Consider the following 20482-nt stretch of genomic DNA (forward strand, 5'->3'; position numbering starts at 1 on the left):
TACATTAATGAAACTGCTTAGCAACGGATTAATCTTTTATTCAAATTAGATCTGTAATCAATAAAAATTAGATCATTGCATTAATTATATGTTAGTATAAAAAATCCTTATTATTGAGGTTCAGGTTATAGAAAAATTACATTAAATAGGGAGAGTAAAAAGACTCGGAGGATCCCATTGGAAAAGGGGAGTCAAAATGAGTACGAGACAATTCCTTCATACTATGGGCATCGATGAAAATCATAAAGCTCTTGGAAAAGTCTCCTCTGGAATGAGAACACCAGGAAATGAGAACACCATCATCCTCATATCGGCCTGATGGATTAGGAACAAACATACTTCTAAAGGGTCTCCAAAACTCATTCTCCCCTCTCCACATAAGAGTTTGCCCATTCTCAACATCAAATTTAATGATTGAATTTCCACTGTTACCATAGGTGTATTGATATTTTTTGCAGTTGTAATTGGGGTTGATGCAGGGATACATCAGTTCGGACTCACGGAACAGATACTGAGGACGAAGAATAATTCTGTTACATCCATGACTCAGCATGGAGGAATCTCTGTAGGAGGAGGAAGAATAGGTCAATTCCATTCCCCTGGAGTAGGCGTTCAGAGGGAGGCGGAATCTCATGATTTTGGAAGAGGAGTATTTCTCTCGGAAGAATTGAGAGGAAGACGATCTCATGGATGAAAAGAAATCAGAGTCTTCAAAGCCCATGACATCAATAACAACGTGGTTTTCATACTCGTAGCAGTTGACAAAGTTGTAGAAGAAGTAAGGTTTATCCGTCACGTAGCTCACTTCCATGCGTCTACCCGTTCTTTTGTTCATGATGTAGAAGTAATTGCTTTCTCCTCGCATGTACTCCATACCATAATCGCCTGAAAATCTTTGGCTGTTACCAAAGTGTCTCACATCAAATCCACATGGCTGTTCACAAAAGACCAAATAGTTGTCTGTCATTCCATAGGCGTGGAAGAGTCCAATGTGGTTCGGGAATCGAGATGGAACGCTTCCAATGACTTGATAGTTGTTCATTTCAAAGGAGTCTTGATATTTTACGAAATGATAATTGTTTCCATTAGAAAAGGAAGCACCCATATTAAAATAGTCTCCATTGAGGTCTCTCAAGGGGAATCCCGTTTGGATTCGGATGAATTGTGACATGTCTCTGTTGTTGGAGGATGGGCTCCGGTTACCAAAGCGATAGAAAGGGAAATATCCATGACCTTGTTGATCATCGAATCTTTCGTGTCTAACGATTGAAGAGTTGGATTCTGTGTTTTTTTCATGGTAACTGTAGTTTTGACTTCCTTGATTTGTATTTGTTTCTCTCTCAGGTCTCATGAAACGAGCCATGAAATCTCCTTGATCATCCATTCTCATCATGGATTGAGTTCCGAAAGGTTTCATATCATAAGTTGAGGAACTTCTTCCAGACATAATGTTTATGAACCATTCAGGGAGACTTTGACCTCTGAAAGAGCCTTTCATTTCCATAAACTTGTCACTCATTTCTCTATTCATATTGAAGCTTTCGTTTTGTTTTGTTGCTCTTTTTGAGATGAACTGATGATAATTCATGGAGTACAACTCCTTTTTATACTATGGTCTTGATCACACTTCATTTAATTAGTATGGTCGAATTCTCGTACAAAGGGCTTTTAAGGTGCTTCCTTATTTTTTTATCCAATGTTATCTTTCAAATTGATTTTTCTTGTGTGAAAATAACAAACATATCTACAACATATGTAATAATTCCCATTTATCGAAATTCAATTCTTTATTCCGAGTTGCAGTTTGTTATTTTTTAGCAACACCTACTCAAAATGTATTAAAAAATTTTCATTCTTGAGGCTGAATGCATGTAAATTGATACAAGAATTAGGGAAAGGAAAAAATAAATTGATTACGTTGGGGTGGTAAAAAGCACTTTAGTTCTTCGTTTGCTCACTAATAAAAACAAACTTCAATAATTCTAACCTACCAGGTTTCGTATTTAGTTCAACTCTTAACCTATACTGAAAATTCACAATAATTGTATTTATATAACAAACCAATATTAAAAAAACATAAACAGTGTTACATATACATACACACTACGATAATGATTGTTTCTTTATACATGTGAAATCACATGGAAATGAGTAACTATTATTTGGAGTTAAATAATGTTGGTAGCATTTTAGAAATACAGAAAAAAAACTTCCCCACTCTCTTGATGTAAAGGTTTATAATAGTTTGGGAAAAGGTAATTTCGTATTTCCACTTTATTTCAATGCCTTTTAAGAAGTGTTACAATCATCCGATTTAAGCCAAGTATGCCCTGTTCTGTTTTATAGCTTGTTGCCAACAAGGATCTAATTTCTTTACGTCTTTTTCATAAAAGCTCTTGTCGTTTTTTGCAAAAAATCCGGACTTTCGGAGTTTTTCTCTGGGTCGTCAGGTTTGATAACTATTTGAGATTATGGTAATTTATGACTATTATCGTTCAGAGACATTTTTCACCATTCAGACAATCACAAAAATGAAGTACAATCAATAAAAATAATGTAAAGAGGTCTTTTATAATTATAAAGTGGTTTTATCGATTCTGTATCCTCTTCTGAACTCGACATATTTATATTTTTAGGCAGACAAATTATGAAAAACAACACTCTTCCTGAGACCATTACAACTTATTCATCATTCATAGTGATAGAGCATATTATAGAAAAATATTTAATCTTTTATTTTTTTTAAATAAGGAAGGACTTTAGTTTGATTTGGTTCTTTTTGAGTGATACCATTTTTTAGGGGGGTGAACAAGCAAATATGCAACATTATTTTATATAGTTTACGATTTAAATATCCTCATAATGATGCCATACCCGGTAATAAACATGTGCATTACATAATACTTCGCTTCGCAGAAATTTAAATAAAAAAACATCAATTACTAATTAGGTATATTTTGAATATTAAAATTCTTTATTCATCATGAATGGATCTGTTCATTGTTTCTATCCTGGAATCCCTTTCCGAATGAAGGAATCCACTTTACTCTCTTATGAAGCCTTATAGTTTTTCTTGAATAATTGTGCTAAAAAGGACAAAGTCATCACATGGATGAAATCCAACGATGGGGGCAACTGGTTCAACTTCCAGCAGGACTCAACCCTCGCTCGCAAAGCCAAGAAGATCCTTGATTTGCTCAAGGAGGTAAACATCCACTTCTGGTGCTTAACTCTAACTCTCCCAATTTGAAACCATGGACTACTTCTTTTTGGGATGTCAGAGTCTGCTCGAGGCACCAATACAGTTTGGCTGGCCTCAAAAAATCGATTGTGAAGTACTGGGCAAAGGTAAGTCCTGCACACGTAGTCTCGGCCTGCTCCTCCATCCGGATACGTCTCCACATGGCATTCCATTGGCTTTGATAATATTGTGCTGCATGATATTTTGTTAAGACTTTTAGAGCATTGATTCCCCTTTTGTTTCAACACATGATTCCGTACTGTCCTCTGTTTTTGCAATTGGTACAAGGACTACCATTTGCATAACAATCTTTCTTTTCATGCCGTGTCTTTGAGCCACAGTAGCCGCATCGTTGAAGGAAAAAGCAATACCGTTAGGCATGTTCAGACCATTTGTCGGCTTTACTGGCCTTATAGCTGGAGGTTCTCGAAGCATTGATAAACCATTGTTCAATTTTTACCCAAATTTAATACACTTTGCCACATCTTAGGGATTGGTATTAATTTGTTTAGCGTTGGATTTCTCTCGAAAAATAGTTTTAAGAATTCTTCTTAGAGTTTGGGATCCCGAATACCGCGAATAAGTTTCAAAAACATTATTAAGTTTAATTATTTTTTTCTAAATCGCATTCACAAGCTTTTGACTTATTTCTTATCTACCACTTTTCGACCAATTCGTATGGGGTTCTTGGTGGCATTTTTGGAAAGGGTATTTTCTAAGAAAGACAGGATTCTGCTCAACGAAAATAAATAACATCTCCAATGATGTAGGTTTTTATGGATTTTATCATGGCTGTCTAGCGCTGAAGTGCATCCTTTCTCGATACTGTTATCTAATAGCCGTCTAGATACAAGTGGACCACCGTTATGAAGAAATCTTTGATTGTGGCTGTAGTAGGTTAGGTGACCATAGATTGGTTTCCTCGAGTGTGAATGATCTTTGTAATATAGACTGGGGTGTTCAGGTATCATCCATTTTAGAATTCTTGTTTTTGAGTCTGTTTGTCAATAGGTTGTATTCCGATAAATACTTTATTAGACTTTGCTAAGGCATTGTATGCGAAATTAAGCGTTTTATTAACCAGATCTTACATTTTTTCACTTGCTGTTGTAGTGATGTCAACTCAGTATTATCTATGGTTGTGACCTGACGAAGTTGAAGAGGTACCAATTATTAATTAAATGGAGGGATTCATGACGAACGGGAGAATTGAGGAGAAGGAAAGGCGTGGAGGAATAAGACAGGCTTGTTTATAGTATCATCTATATTCTTATCAATACAAAAACCTACTCTGTTATATACATAGAACACATAACAATTTATACGTATAACGAAGTAAAAACCGTACTTTGCAAATATACATATAAACATACAAGGAAATACAAAAAATAAGAGAAGCAAAGGGAAGGTAACGCGAATACGTTACATCTATGATGCTAAAAATGATCGTTTGCCATAGATTTTCAACTCTTGGAAACTAATTTTCTGAATCTCACCTTAACTTTTTTTAAACAGACTATCAGTTCTGAGTCGATAAAATCACTTAAAAATGAATTAATTTTACTTTTTTTTAATTTAATTAATTTTAACGTATTAAAGTGTTTGTAATGAATATGGTTTTTTGAATATAAAATCGAGAGTGGATCAGCATCTTCTCCTTCTCAGAATCTTGTCGATTGCACCGGGATGTAGTTCGATTAGGTTCGTAGAAGTACTTTATTTTAGGTATATATATATTTATAAGAATGATATTTATTTAAAATACAAATTATGACTGACCTTTTAATACATAAAAAATCGAATTAAAACGGAAGAATTAGTCATTTAGTATTCCCTAAACCTTCCATGTTTAATCAAACACAAAAAGGAAACTTTGTCTATTATCAAGAACCAAAACTCAGAATCCGACCAGACCTGACTTTTTTGACTTTTGCAACCTACATAAAGTTTGATCAACCAGAGCCCAGTGGTTCGAGAATAAATACCTAAACGCAATGAAATTTTTATTGGTTTCAATTAAAAACTATGTAGTTATTTGAATCAAACATTAAAGTTTGCATTTTCAAGTTCGATTCATTTTGCTATCTGCTAAACAATTAATATCTTTGAAAAGGATCTATAATTATTATTTTTTAATTATAAAAGGTTGGGTTGCTATTTTAATGATTTTTTCCCGATTGAGGGATTATTTTAATACAGTACATATTTGCAACCCACAGACAAAATGCTTAATTAAGAGTAGAGTGATTAAATCCAGGTTGATATTGTATCTCTCTCTGAGTTTGCCTCTTTCTTCATTGAACTGATGGATTTTTCTCTTCTAAAATACATTCGGCATCAATTGTTATAGTCACACTTTCTATGGTGTAATTTCCATACAGATATTTGGAGTGATGAGTTTTTTTCTACAAATTTTTGTTCTGTGACATTATCCCACTAGTTGAAAATGTACGTTTATAAACAAATTTCAGTTTTTTTGAAAGTAAACCTGAAATCTGATTACTCAAATTCCCAAGTTTTAAGAATAGTTAATAATTTAATTGTCCTATAAAAAAACTCATTCATAAAATATAATTGAGTAACAACAATTTAAAAAAAAAATGGAGTTAGAATATCGTAGTTCTTAATTTCCAACACTAATTCAAATTGGTTTTCCTAAAAATTAACAACTCAAAGTAATAAAACAAATGACAATATAAATTCATAGTAGAACTCACCATCTTTGTCAAAATATCTCGGAATATTATCGAAGCTATTAGAAGTTTAACGACCTATTACCCATCCTCTGGCACTTAAATTTAAATAACTTGGACGTTTGACCCTATAAAATCCCTTTTGAAAATATCATTGAGTTTTTCCATGTTGAATAATAAGTCATATGAATAATAAATCGACCGTTGGTTAACCAACTTATTTTATTGATCTATCAAACATAAGCATAAGAAACTCAAATTTATCTCACTGCACTATATAGTAAAAATTAAAAGTGGAGACCCTTTTTATCTCATCGTGTATAAGGTCATTCCTAAAATATAAAAAGGATGAAATTAGAATCCTAATAATACATTAATGAAACTGCTTAGCAACGGATTAATCTTTTATTCAAATTATATCTGTAATCAATAAAAATTAGATCATTGCATTAATTATATGTTAGTATAAAAATCCTTATTATTGAGGTTCAGGTTATAGAAAAATTACATTAAATAGGGAGAGTAAAAAGACTCGGAGGATCCCATTGGAAAAGGGGAGTCAAAATGAGTACGAGACAATTCCTTCATACTATGGGCATCGATGAAAATCATAAAGCTCTTGGAAAAGTCTCCTCTGGAATGAGAACACCAGGAAATGAGAACACCATCATCCTCATATCGGCCTGATGGATTAGGAACAAACATACTTCTAAAGGGTCTCCAAAACTCATTCTCCCCTCTCCACATAAGAGTTTGCCCATTCTCAACATCAAATTTAATGATTGAATTTCCACTGTTACCATAGGTGTATTGATATTTTTTGCAGTTGTAATTGGGGTTGATGCAGGGATACATCAGTTCGGACTCACGGAACAGATACTGAGGACGAAGAATAATTCTGTTACATCCATGACTCAGCATGGAGGAATCTCTGTAGGAGGAGGAAGAATAGGTCAATTCCATTCCCCTGGAGTAGGCGTTCAGAGGGAGGCGGAATCTCATGATTTTGGAAGAGGAGTATTTCTCTCGGAAGAATTGAGAGGAAGACGATCTCATGGATGAAAAGAAATCAGAGTCTTCAAAGCCCATGACATCAATAACAACGTGGTTTTCATACTCGTAGCAGTTGACAAAGTTGTAGAAGAAGTAAGGTTTATCCGTCACGTAGCTCACTTCCATGCGTCTACCCGTTCTTTTGTTCATGATGTAGAAGTAATTGCTTTCTCCTCGCATGTACTCCATACCATAATCGCCTGAAAATCTTTGGCTGTTACCAAAGTGTCTCACATCAAATCCACATGGCTGTTCACAAAAGACCAAATAATTGTCTGTCATTCCATAGGCGTGGAAGAGTCCAATGTGGTTCGGGAATCGAGATGGAACGCTTCCAATGACTTGATAGTTGTTCATTTCAAAGGAGTCTTGATATTTTACGAAATGATAATTGTTTCCATTAGAAAAGGAAGCACCCATATTAAAATAGTCTCCATTGAGGTCTCTCAAGGGGAATCCCGTTTGGATTCGGATGAATTGTGACATGTCTCTGTTGTTGGAGGATGGGCTCCGGTTACCAAAGCGATAGAAAGGGAAATATCCATGACCTTGTTGATCATCGAATCTTTCGTGTCTAACGATTGAAGAGTTGGATTCTGTGTTTTTTCATGGTAACTGTAGTTTTGACTTCCTTGATTTGTATTTGTTTCTCTCTCAGGTCTCATGAAACGAGCCATGAAATCTCCTTGATCATCCATTCTCATCATGGATTGAGTTCCGAAAGGTCTCATATCATATGTTGAGGAACTTCTTCCAGACATAATGTTTATGAACCATTCAGGGAGACTTTGACCTCTGAAAGAGCCTTTCATTTCCATAAACTTGTCACTCATTTCTCTATTCATATTGAAGCTTTCGTTTTGTTTTGTTGCTCTTTTGAGATGAACTGATGATAATTCATGGAGTACAACTCCTTTTTATACTATGGTCTTGATCACACTTCATTTAATTAGTATGGTCGAATTCTCTTTTAAGGCTTTTGCTTCCTTATTTTTTTATCCAATGTTATTTTTCAAATTGATTTTTCTTGTGTGAAAATAACAAACATATCTACAACATATGTAATAATTCCCATTTATTGAAATTCAATTCTTTATTCCGAGTTGCAGTTTGTTATTTTTGAGCAACACCTACTCAAAATGTATTAAAAAATTTTCATTCTTGAGGCTGAATGCATCTAAATTGATACAAGAATTAGGGAAAGGAAAAAATAAATTGATTACGTTGGGGTGGTAATAAGCACTTTAGTTCTTCGTTTGCTCACTTATAAAAACAAACTTCAATAATTCTAACCTACCAGGTTTCGTATTTAGTTCAACTCTTAACCTATACTGAAAATTCACAATAATTGTATTTATATAACAAACCAATATTAAAAAAACATAAACAGTGTTACATATACATACACACTACGATAATGATTTTTCTTTATATATGTGAAATCACATGGAAATGAGTAACTATTATTTGGAGTTAAATAATGTTGGTAGCATTTTAGAAATACAGAAAAAAAACTTCCCCACTCTCTTGATGTAAAGGTTTATAATAGTTTGGGAAAAGGTAATTTCGTATTTCCACTTTATTTCAATGCCTTTTAAGAAGTGTTACAATCATCCGATTTAAGCCAAGTATGCCTTGTTCTGTTTTATAGCTTGTTGCCAACAAGGATCTAAATTTTTACGTCTTTTTCATAAAAGCTCTTGTCGTTTTTGCAAAAAATCCGAACTTTCGGAGTTTTTCTCTGGGTCGTCAGGTTTGATAACTATTTGAGATTATGGTAATTTATGACTATTATCGTTCAGAGACATTTTTCACCATTCAGACAATCACAAAAATGAAGTACAATCAATAAAAATAATGTAAAGAGGTCTTTTATAATTATAAAGTGGTTTTCTCGATTCTGTATCCTCTTCTGAACTCGACATATTTATATTTTTAGGCAGACAAATTAAGAAAAACAACACTCTTCCTGAGACCATTACAACTTATTCATCATTCATAGTGATAGAACATATTATAGAAAAATATTCAATCTTTTATTTTTTTTAAATAAGGAAGGACTTTAGTTTGATTTGGTTCTTTTGAGTGATACCATTTTTAGGGGGTGAACAAGCAAATATGCAACATTATTTTATATAGTTTACGATTTAAATATCCTCATAATGATGCCATACCCGGTAATAAACATGTGCATTACATAATACTGCGCTTCGCAGAAATTTAAATAAAAAAAAATATCAATTACTAATTAGGTATATTTTGAATATTAAAATTCTTTATTCATCATGAATGGATCTGTTCATTGTTTCTATCCTGGAATCCCCTTTCCGAATGAAGGAATCCACTTTACTCTCTTATGAAGCCTTATAGTTTTTTTGAATAATTGTGCTAAAGGACAAAGTCATCACATGGATGAAATCCAACGATGGGGGCAACTGGTTCAACTTCCAGCAGGACTCAACCCTCGCTCGCAAAGCCAAAACGACCCTTGACTTGCTCAAGGAGGTAAACATCCACTTCTGGTGCTTAACTCTAACTCTCCCAATTTGAAACCATGGACTACTTCTTTTGGGATGTCAGAGTCTGCTCGAGGCACCAATACAGTTTGGCTGACCTCAAAAAATCGATTGTGAAGTACTGGGTAAAGGTAAGTCCTGCACACGTAGTCTCGGCCTGCTCCTCCATCCGGATACGTCTCCACATGGCATTCCATTGGCTTTGATAATATTGTGCTGCATGATATTTTGTTAAGACTTTTAGAGCATTGATTCCCCTTTTGTTTCAACACATGATTCCGTACTGTCCTCTGTTTTTGCAATTGGTACAAGGACTACCATTTGCATAACAATCTTTCTTTTCATGCCGTGTCTTTGAGCCACAGTAGCCGCATCGTTGAAGGAAAAAGCAATACCATTAGGCATGTTCAGACCATTTGTCAGCTTTACTGGCCTTATAGCTGGAGGTTCTCGAAGCATTGATAAAACCATTGTTCAATTTTTACCCAAATTTAATACACTTTGCCACATCTTAGGGATTGGTATTAATTTGTTTAGCGTTGGATTTCTCTCGAAAAATAGTTTTAAGAATTCTTCTTAGAGTTTGGGATCGCGAATACCACGAATAAGTTTCAAAAACATTATTAAGTTTAATTATTTTTTTCTAAATCGGATTCACAAGCTTTTGACTTATTTCTTATCTACCACTTTTCGACCAATTCGTATGGGGTTCTTGGTGGCATTTTTGGAAAGGGTATTTTCTAAGAAAGACAGGATTCTGCTCAACGAAAATAAATAACATCTCCAATGATGTAGGTTTTTATGGATTTTATCATGGCTGTCTAGCGCTGAAGTGCATCCTTTCTCGATACTGTTATCTAATAGCCGTCTAGATACAAGTGGACCACCGTTATGAAGAAATCTTTGATTGTGGCTGTAGTAGGTTATGTGACCATAGATTGGTTTCCTCGAGTGTGAATGATCTTTGTAATATAGACTGGGGTGTTCAGGTATCATCCATTTTAGAATTCTTGTTTTTGAGTCTGTTTGTCAATAGGTTGTATTCCGATAAATACTTTATTAGACTTTGCTAAGGCATTGTATGCGAAATTAAGCGTTTTATTAACCAGATCTTACATTTTTTCACTTGCTGTTGTAGTGATGTCAACTAAGTAATATCTATGGTTGTGTCCTGACGAAGTTGAAGAGGTACCAATTATTAATTAAATGGAGGGATTCATGACGAACGGGAGAATTGAGGAGAAGGAAAGGCGTGGAGGAATAAGACAGGCTTGTTTATAGTATCATCTATATTCTTATCAATACAAAAACCTACTCTGTTATATACATAGAACACATAACAATTTATACGTATAACGAAGTAAAAACCGTACTTTGCAAATATACATATAAACATACAAGGAAATACAAAAAATAAGAGAAGCAAAGGGAAGGTAACGCGAATACGTTACATCTATGATGCTAAAAATGATCGTTTGCCATAGATTTTCAACTCTTGGAAACTAATTTTCTGAATCTCACCTTAACTTTTTTTAAACAGACTATCAGTTCTGAGTCGATAAAATCACTTAAAAATGAATTAATTTTACTTTTTTTTAATTTAATTAATTTTAACGTATTAAAGTGTTTGTAATGAATATGGTTTTTTGAATATAAAATCGAGTGGATCGGCCCCTTCTCCTTCTCAGAATCTTATCGATTGCACCGGGATGTAGTTCGATTAGGTTCGTAGAAGTACTTTATTTTAGGTATATATATATTTATAAGAATGAGATTTATTTAAAATACAAATTATGACTGACCTTTTTAATACAAAAAAAATCGAATTAAAACGGAAGAATTAGTCATTTAGTATTCCCTAAACCTTCCATGTCTAATCAAACACAAAAAAGGAAACTTTGTCTATAAGCAAGAACCAAAACTCAGAATCCGACCAGACCTGACTTTTTGACTTTTGCAACCTACATAAAGTTTGATCAACCAGAGCCCAGTGGTTCGAGAATAAATACCTAAACGCAATGAAATTTTTATTGGTTTCAATTAAAAACTATGTAGTTATTTGAATCAAACATTAAAGTTTGCATTTTCAAGTTCGATTCATTTTGCTATCTGCTAAACAATTAATATCTTTGAAAAGGATCTATAATTATTATTTTTTAATTATAAAAGGTTGGGTTGCTATTTTAATGATTTTTTTCCCGATTGAGGGATTATTTTAATACAGTACATATTTGCAACCCACGGACAAAATGTTTAATTAAGAGTAGAGTGATTAAATCCAGGTTGATATTGTATCTCTCTGAGTTTGCCTCTTTCTTCATTGAACTGATGGATTATTCTCTTCTAAAATACATTCGGCATCAATTGTTATAGTCACACTTTCTACGGTGTAATTTCCATACAGATATTTGGAGTGATGAGTTTTTTCTACAAATTTTTGTTCTGTGACATTATCCCACTAGTTGAAAATGTACGTTTATAAACAAATTTCAATTTTTTTGAAAGTAAACCTGAAATCTGATTAATCAAATTCCCAAGTTTTAAGAATAGTTTATAATTTAATTGTCGTATAACAAAACTCATTCATAAAATATAATTGAGTAACAAGAATTTAAAAAAAATGGAGTTAGAAGATCCTAGTTCTTAATTTCCAACACTAAATTCAAATTGGTTTTCCTAAAAATTAACAACTCAAAGTAATAAAACAAATGACAATATAAATTCATAGTAGAACTCACCATCTTTGTCAAAATATCTCGGAATATTATCGAAGCTATTAGAAGTTTAACGACCTATTACCCATCCTCTGGCACTTAAATTTAAATAACTTGGACGTTTGACCCTATAAAATCCCTTTTGAAAATATCATTGAGTTTTTCCATGTTGAATAATAAGTCATATGAATAATAAATCGACCGTTGGTTAACCAATTATTTTATTGATCTATCAAACATAAGCATAAGAACCTCAAATTTATCTCACTGCACTATATAGTAAAAATTAAAAGTGGAGACCCTTTTTATCTCATCGTGTATAAGGTCATTCCTAAAATATAAAAAGGATGAAATTAGAATCCTAATAATACATTTATGAAACTGCTTAATCTTTTATTCAAATTAGATCTGTAATCAATAAAAATTAGATCATTGCATTAATTATATGTTAGTATAAAAAATCCTTATTATTGAGGTTCAGGTTATAGAAAAATTACATTAAATAGGGAGAGTAAAAAGACTCGGAGGATCCCATTGGAAAAGGGAGTCAAAATGAGTACGAGACAATTCCTTCATACTATGGGCATCGATGAAAATCATAAAGCTCTTGGAAAAGTCTCCTCTGGAATGAGAACACCAGGAAATGAGAACACCATCATCCTCATATCGGCCTGATGGATTAGGAACAAACATACTTCTAAAGGGTCTCCAAAACTCATTCTCCCTCTCCACATAAGAGTTTGCCCATTCTCAACATCAAATTTAATGATTGAATTTCCACTGTTACCATAGGTGTATTGATATTTTTTGCAGTTGTAATTGGGGTTGATGCAGGGATACATCAGTTCGGACTCACGGAACAGATACTGAGGACGAAGAATAATTCTGTTACATCCATGACTCAGCATGGAGGAATCTCTGTAGGAGGAGGAAGAATAGGTCAATTCCATTCCCCTGGAGTAGGCGTTCAGAGGGAGGCGGAATCTCATGATTTTGGAAGAGGAGTATTTCTCTCGGAAGAATTGAGAGGAAGACGATCTCATGGATGAAAAGAAATCAGAGTCTTCAAAGCCCATGACATCAATAACAACGTGGTTTTCATACTCGTAGCAGTTGACAAAGTTGTAGAAGAAGTAAGGTTTATCCGTCACGTAGCTCACTTCCATGCGTCTACCCGTTCTTTTGTTCATGATGTAGAAGTAATTGCTTTCTCCTCGCATGTACTCCATACCATAATCGCCTGAAAATCTTTGGCTGTTACCAAAGTGTCTCACATCAAATCCACATGGCTGTTCACAAAAGACCAAATAGTTGTCTGTCATTCCATAGGCGTGGAAGAGTCCAATGTGGTTCGGGAATCGAGATGGAACGCTTCCAATGACTTGATAGTTGTTCATTTCAAAGGAGTCTTGATATTTTACGAAATGATAATTGTTTCCATTAGAAAAGGAAGCACCCATATTAAAATAGTCTCCATTGAGGTCTCTCAAGGGGAATCCCGTTTGGATTCGGATGAATTGTGACATGTCTCTGTTGTTGGAGGATGGGCTCCGGTTACCAAAGCGATAGAAAGGAAATATCCATGACCTTGTTGATCATCGAATCTTTGGTGTCTAACGATTGAAGAGTTGGATTCTGTGTTTCTTTCATGGTAACTGTAGTTTTGACTTCCTTGATTTGTATTTGTTTCTCTCTCAGGTCTCATGAAACGAGCCATGAAATCTCCTTGATCATCCATTCTCATCATGGATTGAGTTCCGAAAGGTCTCATATCATATGTTGAGGAACTTCTTCCAGACATAATGTTTATGAACCATTCAGGGAGACTTTGACCTCTGAAAGAGCCTTTCATTTCCATAAACTTGTCACTCATTTCTCTATTCATATTGAAGCTTTCGTTTTGTTTTGTTGCTCTTTTTGAGATGAACTGATGATAATTCATGGAGTACAACTCCTTTTTATACTATAGAATTGATCACACTTCATTTAATTACTATGGTCGAATTCTTTTAAGGTGCTTCCTTATTTTTTTATCCAATGTTATCTTTCAAATTGATTTTTCTTGTGTGTAAATAACAAACATATCTACAACATATGTAATAATTCCCATTTATCGAAATTCAATTCTTTATTCCGAGTTGCAGTTTGTTATTTTTGAGCAACACCTACTCAAAACTAATTAAAAAAATGTCATTCTTGAGGCTGAATGCATGTAAATTGATACAAGAATTAGGGAAAGGAAAAAATAAATTGATTACGTTGGGGTGGTAATAAGCACTTTAGTTCTTCGTTTGCTCACTAATAAAAACAAACTTCAATAATTCTAACCTACCAGGTTTCGTATTTAGTTCAACTCTAAACCTATACTGAAAATTCACAATAATTGTATTTATATAACAAACCAATATTAAAAAAACATAAACAGTGTTACATATACATACACACTACGATAATGATTGTTTCTTTATATATGTGAAATCACTTGGAAATGAGTAACTATTATATGGAGTTAAATAATGTTGGTTGCATTTTAGAAATACAGAAAAAAACATCCCCACTCTCTTGATGTAAAGGTTTATAATAGTTTGGGAAAAGGTAAGTTCGTATTTCCACTTTATTTCAATGCCTTTTAAGAAGTGTTACAATCATCCAATTTAAGCCAAGTATGCCCTGTTCTGTTTTATAGCTTGTTGCCAACAAGGATCTAAATTTTTACGTCTTTTCATAAAAGCTCTTGTCGTTTTTGCAAAAAATCCGAACTTTCGGAGTTTTTCTCTGGGTCGTCAGGTTTGATAACTATTTGAGATTATGGTAATTTATGACTATTATCGTTCAGAGACATTTTCACCATTCAGACAATCACAAAAATGAAGTACAATCAATAAAAATAATGTAAAGAGGTCTTTTATAATTATAAAGTGGTTTTATCGATTCTGTATCATCTTCTGAACTCGACATATTTATATTTTTAGGCAGACAAATTAAGAAAAACAACACTCTTCCCGAGACCATTACAACTTATTCATCATTCATAGTGATAGAACATATTATAGAAAAATATTCAATCTTTTATTTTTTTTAAATAAGGAAGGACTTTAGTTTGATTTGGTTCTTTTTGAGTGATACCATTTTTTAGGGGGGTGAACAAGCAAATATGCAACATTATTTTATATAGTTTACGATTTAAATATCCTCATAATGATGCCATACCCGGTAATAAACATGTGCATTACATAATACTTCGCTTCGCAGAAATTTAAATAAAAAAAAACATCAATTACTAATTAGGTATATTTTGAATATTAAAATTCTTTATTCATCATGAATGGATCTGTTCATTGTTTCTATCCTGGAATCCCCTTTCCGAATGAAGGAATCCACTTTACTCTCTTATGAAGCCTTATAGTTTTTTTGAATAATTGTGCTAAAGGACAAAGTCATCACATGGATGAAATCCAACGATGGGGGCAACTGGTTCAACTTCCAGCAGGACTCAACCCTCGCTCGCAAAGCCAAGAAGATCCTTGATTTGCTCAAGGAGGTAAACATCCACTTCTGGTGCTTAAGTCTAACTCTCCCAATTTGAAACCATGGACTACTTCTTTTTTGGGATATCAGAGTCTGCTCGAGGCACCAATACAGATTGGCCGGCCTCAAAAAATCGATTGTGAAGTACTGGGCAAAGGTAAGTCCTGCACACGTAGTCTCGGCCTGCTCCTCCATCCGGATACGTCTCCACATGGCATTCCATTGGCTTTGATAATATTGTGCTGCATGATATTTTGTTAAGACTTTTAGAGCATTGATTCCCCTTTTGTTTCAACACATGATTCCGTACTGTCCTCTGTTTTTGCAATTGGTACAAGGACTACCATTTGCATAACAATCTTTCTTTTCATGCCGTGTCTTTGAGCCACAGTAGCCGCATCGTTGAAGGAAAAAGCAATACCGTTAGGCATGTTCAGACCATTTGTCGGCTTTACTGGCCTTATAGCTGGAGGTTCTCGAAGCATTGATAGAACCATTGTTCAATTTTTACCCAAATTTAATACACTTTGCCACATCTTAGGGATTGGTATTAATTTGTTTAGCGTTGGATTTCTCTCGAAAAATAGTTTTAAGAATTCTTCTTAGAGTTTGGGATCCCGAATACCGCGAATAAGTTTCAAAAACATTATTAAGTCTTAAGAATTATTTTTTTCTAAATCGCATTCACAAGCTTTTGACTTATTTCTTATCTACCACTTTTCGACCAATTCGTATGGGGTTCTTGGTGGCATTTTTGGAAAGGGTATTTTCTAAGAAAGACAGGATTCTGCTCAACGAAAATAAATAACATCTCCAATGATGTAGGTTTTTATGGATTTTATCATGGCTGTCTAGCGCTGAAGTGCATCCTTTCTCGATACTGTTATCTAATAGCCGTCTAGATACAAGTGGACCACCGTTATGAAGAAATCTTTGATTGTGGCTGTAGTAGGTTAGGTGACCATAGATTGGTTTCCTCGAGTGTGAATGATCTTTGTAATATAGACTGGGGTGTTCAGGTATCATCCATTTTAGAATTCTTGTTTTTGAGTCTGTTTGTCAATAGGTTGTATTCCGATAAATACTTTATTAGACTTTGCTAAGGCATTGTATGCGAAATTAAGCGTTTTATTAACCAGATCTTACATTTTTTCACTTGCTGTTGTAGTGATGTCAACTAAGTAATATCTATTGTTGCGTCCTGACGAAGTTGACGAGGTACCAATTATTAATTAAATGGAGGGATTCATGACGAACGGGAGAATTGAGGAGAAGGAAAGGCGTGGAGGAATAAGACAGGCTTGTTTATAGTATCATCTATATTCTTATCAATACAAAAACCTACTCTGTTATATACATAGAACACATAACAATTTATACGTATAACGAAGTAAAAACCGTACTTTGCAAATATACATATAAACATACAAGGAAATACAAAAAATAAGAGAAGCAAAGGGAAGGAAACGCGAATACGTTACATCTATGATGCTAAAAATGATCGTTTGCCATAGATTTTCAACTCTTGGAAACTAATTTTCTGAATCTCACCTTAACTTTTTTTAAACAGACTATCAGTTCTGAGTCGATAAAATCACTTAAAAATGAATTAATTTTACTTTTTTTTAATTTAATTAATTTTAACGTATTAAAGTGTTTGTAATGAATATGGTTTTTTGAATATAAAATCGAGAGTGGATCAGCATCTTCTCCTTCTCAGAATCTTGTCGATTGCACCGGGATGTAGTTCGATTAGGTTCGTAGAAGTACTTTATTTTAGGTATATATATATTTATAAGAATGATATTTATTTAAAATACAAATTATGACTGACCTTTTAATACAAAAAAATCGAATTAAAACGGAAGAATTAGTCATTTAGTATTCCCTAAACCTTCCATGTTTAATCAAACACAAAAAGGAAACTTTGTCTATAAGCAAGAACCAAAACTCAGAATCCGACCAGACCTGACTTTTTTGACTTTTGCAACCTACATAAAGTTTGATCAACCAGAGCCCAGTGGTTCGAGAATAAATACCTAAACGCAATGAAATTTTTATTGGTTTCAATTAAAAACTATGTAGTTATTTGAATCAAACATTAAAGTTTGCATTTTCAAGTTCGATTCATTTTGCTATCTGCTAAACAATTAACATCTTTGAAAAGGATCTATAATTATTATTTTTTAATTATAAAAGGTTGGGTTGCTATTTTAATGATTTTTTTCCCGATTGAGGGATTATTTTAATACAGTACATATTTGCAACCCACGGACAAAATGCTTAATTAAGAGTAGAGTGATTAAATCCAGGTTGATATTGTATCTCTCTGAGTTTGCCTCTTTCTTCAGTGAACTGATGGATTATTCTCTTCTAAAATACATTCGGCATCAAGTGTTATAGTCACACTTTCTACGGTGTAATTTCCATACAGATATTTGGAGTGATGAGTTTTTTTCTACAAATTTTTGTTCTGTGACATTATCCCACTAGTTGAAAATGTACGTTTATAAACAAATTTCAATTTTATTGAAAGTAAACCTGAAATCTGATTAATCAAATTCCCAAGTTTTAAGAATAGTTTATAATTTAATTGTCCTATAACAAAACTCATTCATAAAATATAATTGAGTAACAAGAATTTAAAAAAAAATGGAGTTAGAAGATCCTAGTTCTTAATTTCCAACACTAATTCAAATTGGTTTTCCTAAAAATTAACAACTCAAAGTAATAAAACAAATGACAATATAAATTCATAGTAGAACTCACCATCTTTGTCAAAATATCTCGGAATATTATCGAAGCTATTAGAAGTTTAACGACCTATTACCCATCCTCTGGCACTTAAATTTAAATAACTTGGACGTTTGACCCTATAAAATCCCTTTTGAAAATATCATTGAGTTTTTCCATGTTGAATAATAAGTCATATGAATAATAAATCGACCGTTGGTTAACCAATTATTTTATTGATCTATCAAACATAATCATAAGAACCTCAAATTTATCTCACTGCACTATATAGTAAAAATTAAAAGTGGAGACCCTTTTTATCTCATCGTGTATAAGGTCATTCCTAAAATATAAAAAGGATGAAATTAGAATCCTAATAATACATTAATGAAACTGCTTAGCAACGGATTAATCTTTTATTCAAATTATATCTGTAATCAATAAAAATTAGATCATTGCATTAATTATATGTTAGTATAAAAATCCTTATTATTGAGGTTCAGGTTATAGAAAAATTACATTAAATAGGGAGAGTAAAAAGACTCGGAGGATCCCATTGGAAAAGGGGAGTCAAAATGAGTACGAGACAATTCCTTCATACTATGGGCATCGATGAAAATCATAAAGCTCTTGGAAAAGTCTCCTCTGGAATGAGAACACCAGGAAATGAGAACACCATCATCCTCATATCGACCTGATGGATTAGGAACAAACATACTTCTAAAGGGTCTCCAAAACTCATTCTCCCCTCTCCACATAAGAGTTTGCCCATTCTCAACATCAAATTTAATGATTGAATTTCCACTGTTACCATAGGTGTATTGATATTTTTTGCAGTTGTAATTGGGGTTGATGCAGGGATACATCAGTTCGGACTCACGGAACAGATACTGAGGACGAAGAATAATTCTGTTACATCCATGACTCAGCATGGAGGAATCTCTGTAGGAGGAGGAAGAATATGTCAATTCCATTCCCCTGGAGTAGGTGTTCAGAGGGAGGCGGAATCTCATGATTTTGGAAGAGGAGTATTTCTCTCGGAAGAATTGAGAGGAAGACGATCTCATGGATGAAAAGAAATCAGAGTCTTCAAAGCCCATGACATCAATAACAACGTGGTTTTCATACTCGTAGCAGTTGACAAAGTTGTAGAAGAAGTAAGGTTTATCCGTCACGTAGCTCACTTCCATGCGTCTACCCGTTCTTTTGTTCATGATGTAGAAGTAATTGCTTTCTCCTCGCATGTACTCCATACCATAATCGCCTGAAAATCTTTGGCTGTTACCAAAGTGTCTCACATCAAATCCACATGGCTGTTCACAAAAGACCAAATAGTTGTCTGTCATTCCATAGGCGTGGAAGAGTCCAATGTGGTTCGGGAATCGAGATGGAACGCTTCCAATGACTTGATAGTTGTTCATTTCAAAGGAGTCTTGATATTTTACGAAATGATAATTGTTTCCATTAGAAAAGGAAGCACCCATATTAAAATAGTCTCCATTGAGGTCTCTCAAGGGGAATCCCGTTTGGATTCGGATGAATTGTGACATGTCTCTGTTGTTGGAGGATGGGCTCCGGTTACCAAAGCGATAGAAAGGGAAATATCCATGACCTTGTTGATCATCGAATCTTTCGTGTCTAACGATTGAAGAGTTGGATTCTGTGTTTCTTTCATGGTAACTGTAGTTTTGACTTCCTTGATTTGTATTTGTTTCTCTCTCAGGTCTCATGAAACGAGCCATGAAATTTCCTTGATCATCCATTCTCATCATGGATTGAGTTCGAAAGGTTTCATATCATAAGTTGAGGAACTTCTTCCAGACATAATGTTTATGAACTATTCAGGGAGACTTTGACCTCTGAAAGAGCCTTTCATTTCCATAAACTTGTCACTCATTTCTCTATTCATATTGAAGCTTTCGTTTTGTTTTGTTGCTCTTTTTGAGATGAACTGATGATAATTCATGGAGTACAACTCCTTTTTATACTATAGAATTGATCACA

At 33.8% G+C, this 20482-nt stretch overlaps 4 protein-coding genes across 4 annotated transcripts; all 4 read right to left on the minus strand.

The window, feature by feature from the left end:
• LOC121126382 (beta,beta-carotene 15,15'-dioxygenase-like) lies at window positions 1–1554 on the minus strand. The gene has a single exon (XM_040721706.2). It carries the CDS (start codon window positions 1529–1531, stop codon window positions 137–139), a length of 1395 nt encoding a protein of 464 aa, XP_040577640.1. The 5' UTR covers window positions 1532–1554; the 3' UTR covers window positions 1–136.
• A 4884-nt stretch (window positions 1555–6438) lies between these two features.
• Window positions 6439–7407, minus strand: LOC121126381 (beta,beta-carotene 15,15'-dioxygenase-like). Its single transcript, XM_040721705.1, has one exon. It carries the CDS (start codon window positions 7405–7407, stop codon window positions 6439–6441), a length of 969 nt encoding a protein of 322 aa, XP_040577639.1.
• Window positions 7408–12813: 5406 nt separating this feature from the next.
• Window positions 12814–13677, minus strand: LOC121126380 (beta,beta-carotene 15,15'-dioxygenase-like). Its single transcript, XM_040721704.1, has one exon. The coding sequence runs from the start codon at window positions 13675–13677 to the stop codon at window positions 12814–12816; it is 864 nt and encodes a 287-aa protein (XP_040577638.1).
• A 5316-nt stretch (window positions 13678–18993) lies between these two features.
• On the minus strand, window positions 18994–20241 carry LOC121126379 (beta,beta-carotene 15,15'-dioxygenase-like). Its single transcript, XM_040721703.1, has one exon. It carries the CDS (start codon window positions 20239–20241, stop codon window positions 18994–18996), a length of 1248 nt encoding a protein of 415 aa, XP_040577637.1.
• Window positions 20242–20482: the final 241 nt, after the last annotated feature.

Source organism: Lepeophtheirus salmonis, chromosome 11, assembly GCF_016086655.4.
Source record: "Lepeophtheirus salmonis chromosome 11, UVic_Lsal_1.4, whole genome shotgun sequence".
In the NCBI taxonomy this organism is placed as follows: Eukaryota; Metazoa; Arthropoda; class Copepoda; order Siphonostomatoida; family Caligidae; genus Lepeophtheirus; species Lepeophtheirus salmonis.

Excerpts from the sequence above, each read along its gene's own strand:
- LOC121126382 (XM_040721706.2), bottom strand. The coding sequence starts at position 1,531 with ATGAATAGAGAAATGAGTGACAAGTTTATGGAAATGAAAGGCTCTTTC.
- LOC121126381 (XM_040721705.1), bottom strand. The coding sequence starts at position 7,407 with ATGGGTGCTTCCTTTTCTAATGGAAACAATTATCATTTCGTAAAATAT.
- LOC121126380 (XM_040721704.1), bottom strand. The coding sequence starts at position 13,677 with ATGGGTGCTTCCTTTTCTAATGGAAACAATTATCATTTCGTAAAATAT.
- LOC121126379 (XM_040721703.1), bottom strand. The coding sequence starts at position 20,241 with ATGGATGATCAAGGAAATTTCATGGCTCGTTTCATGAGACCTGAGAGA.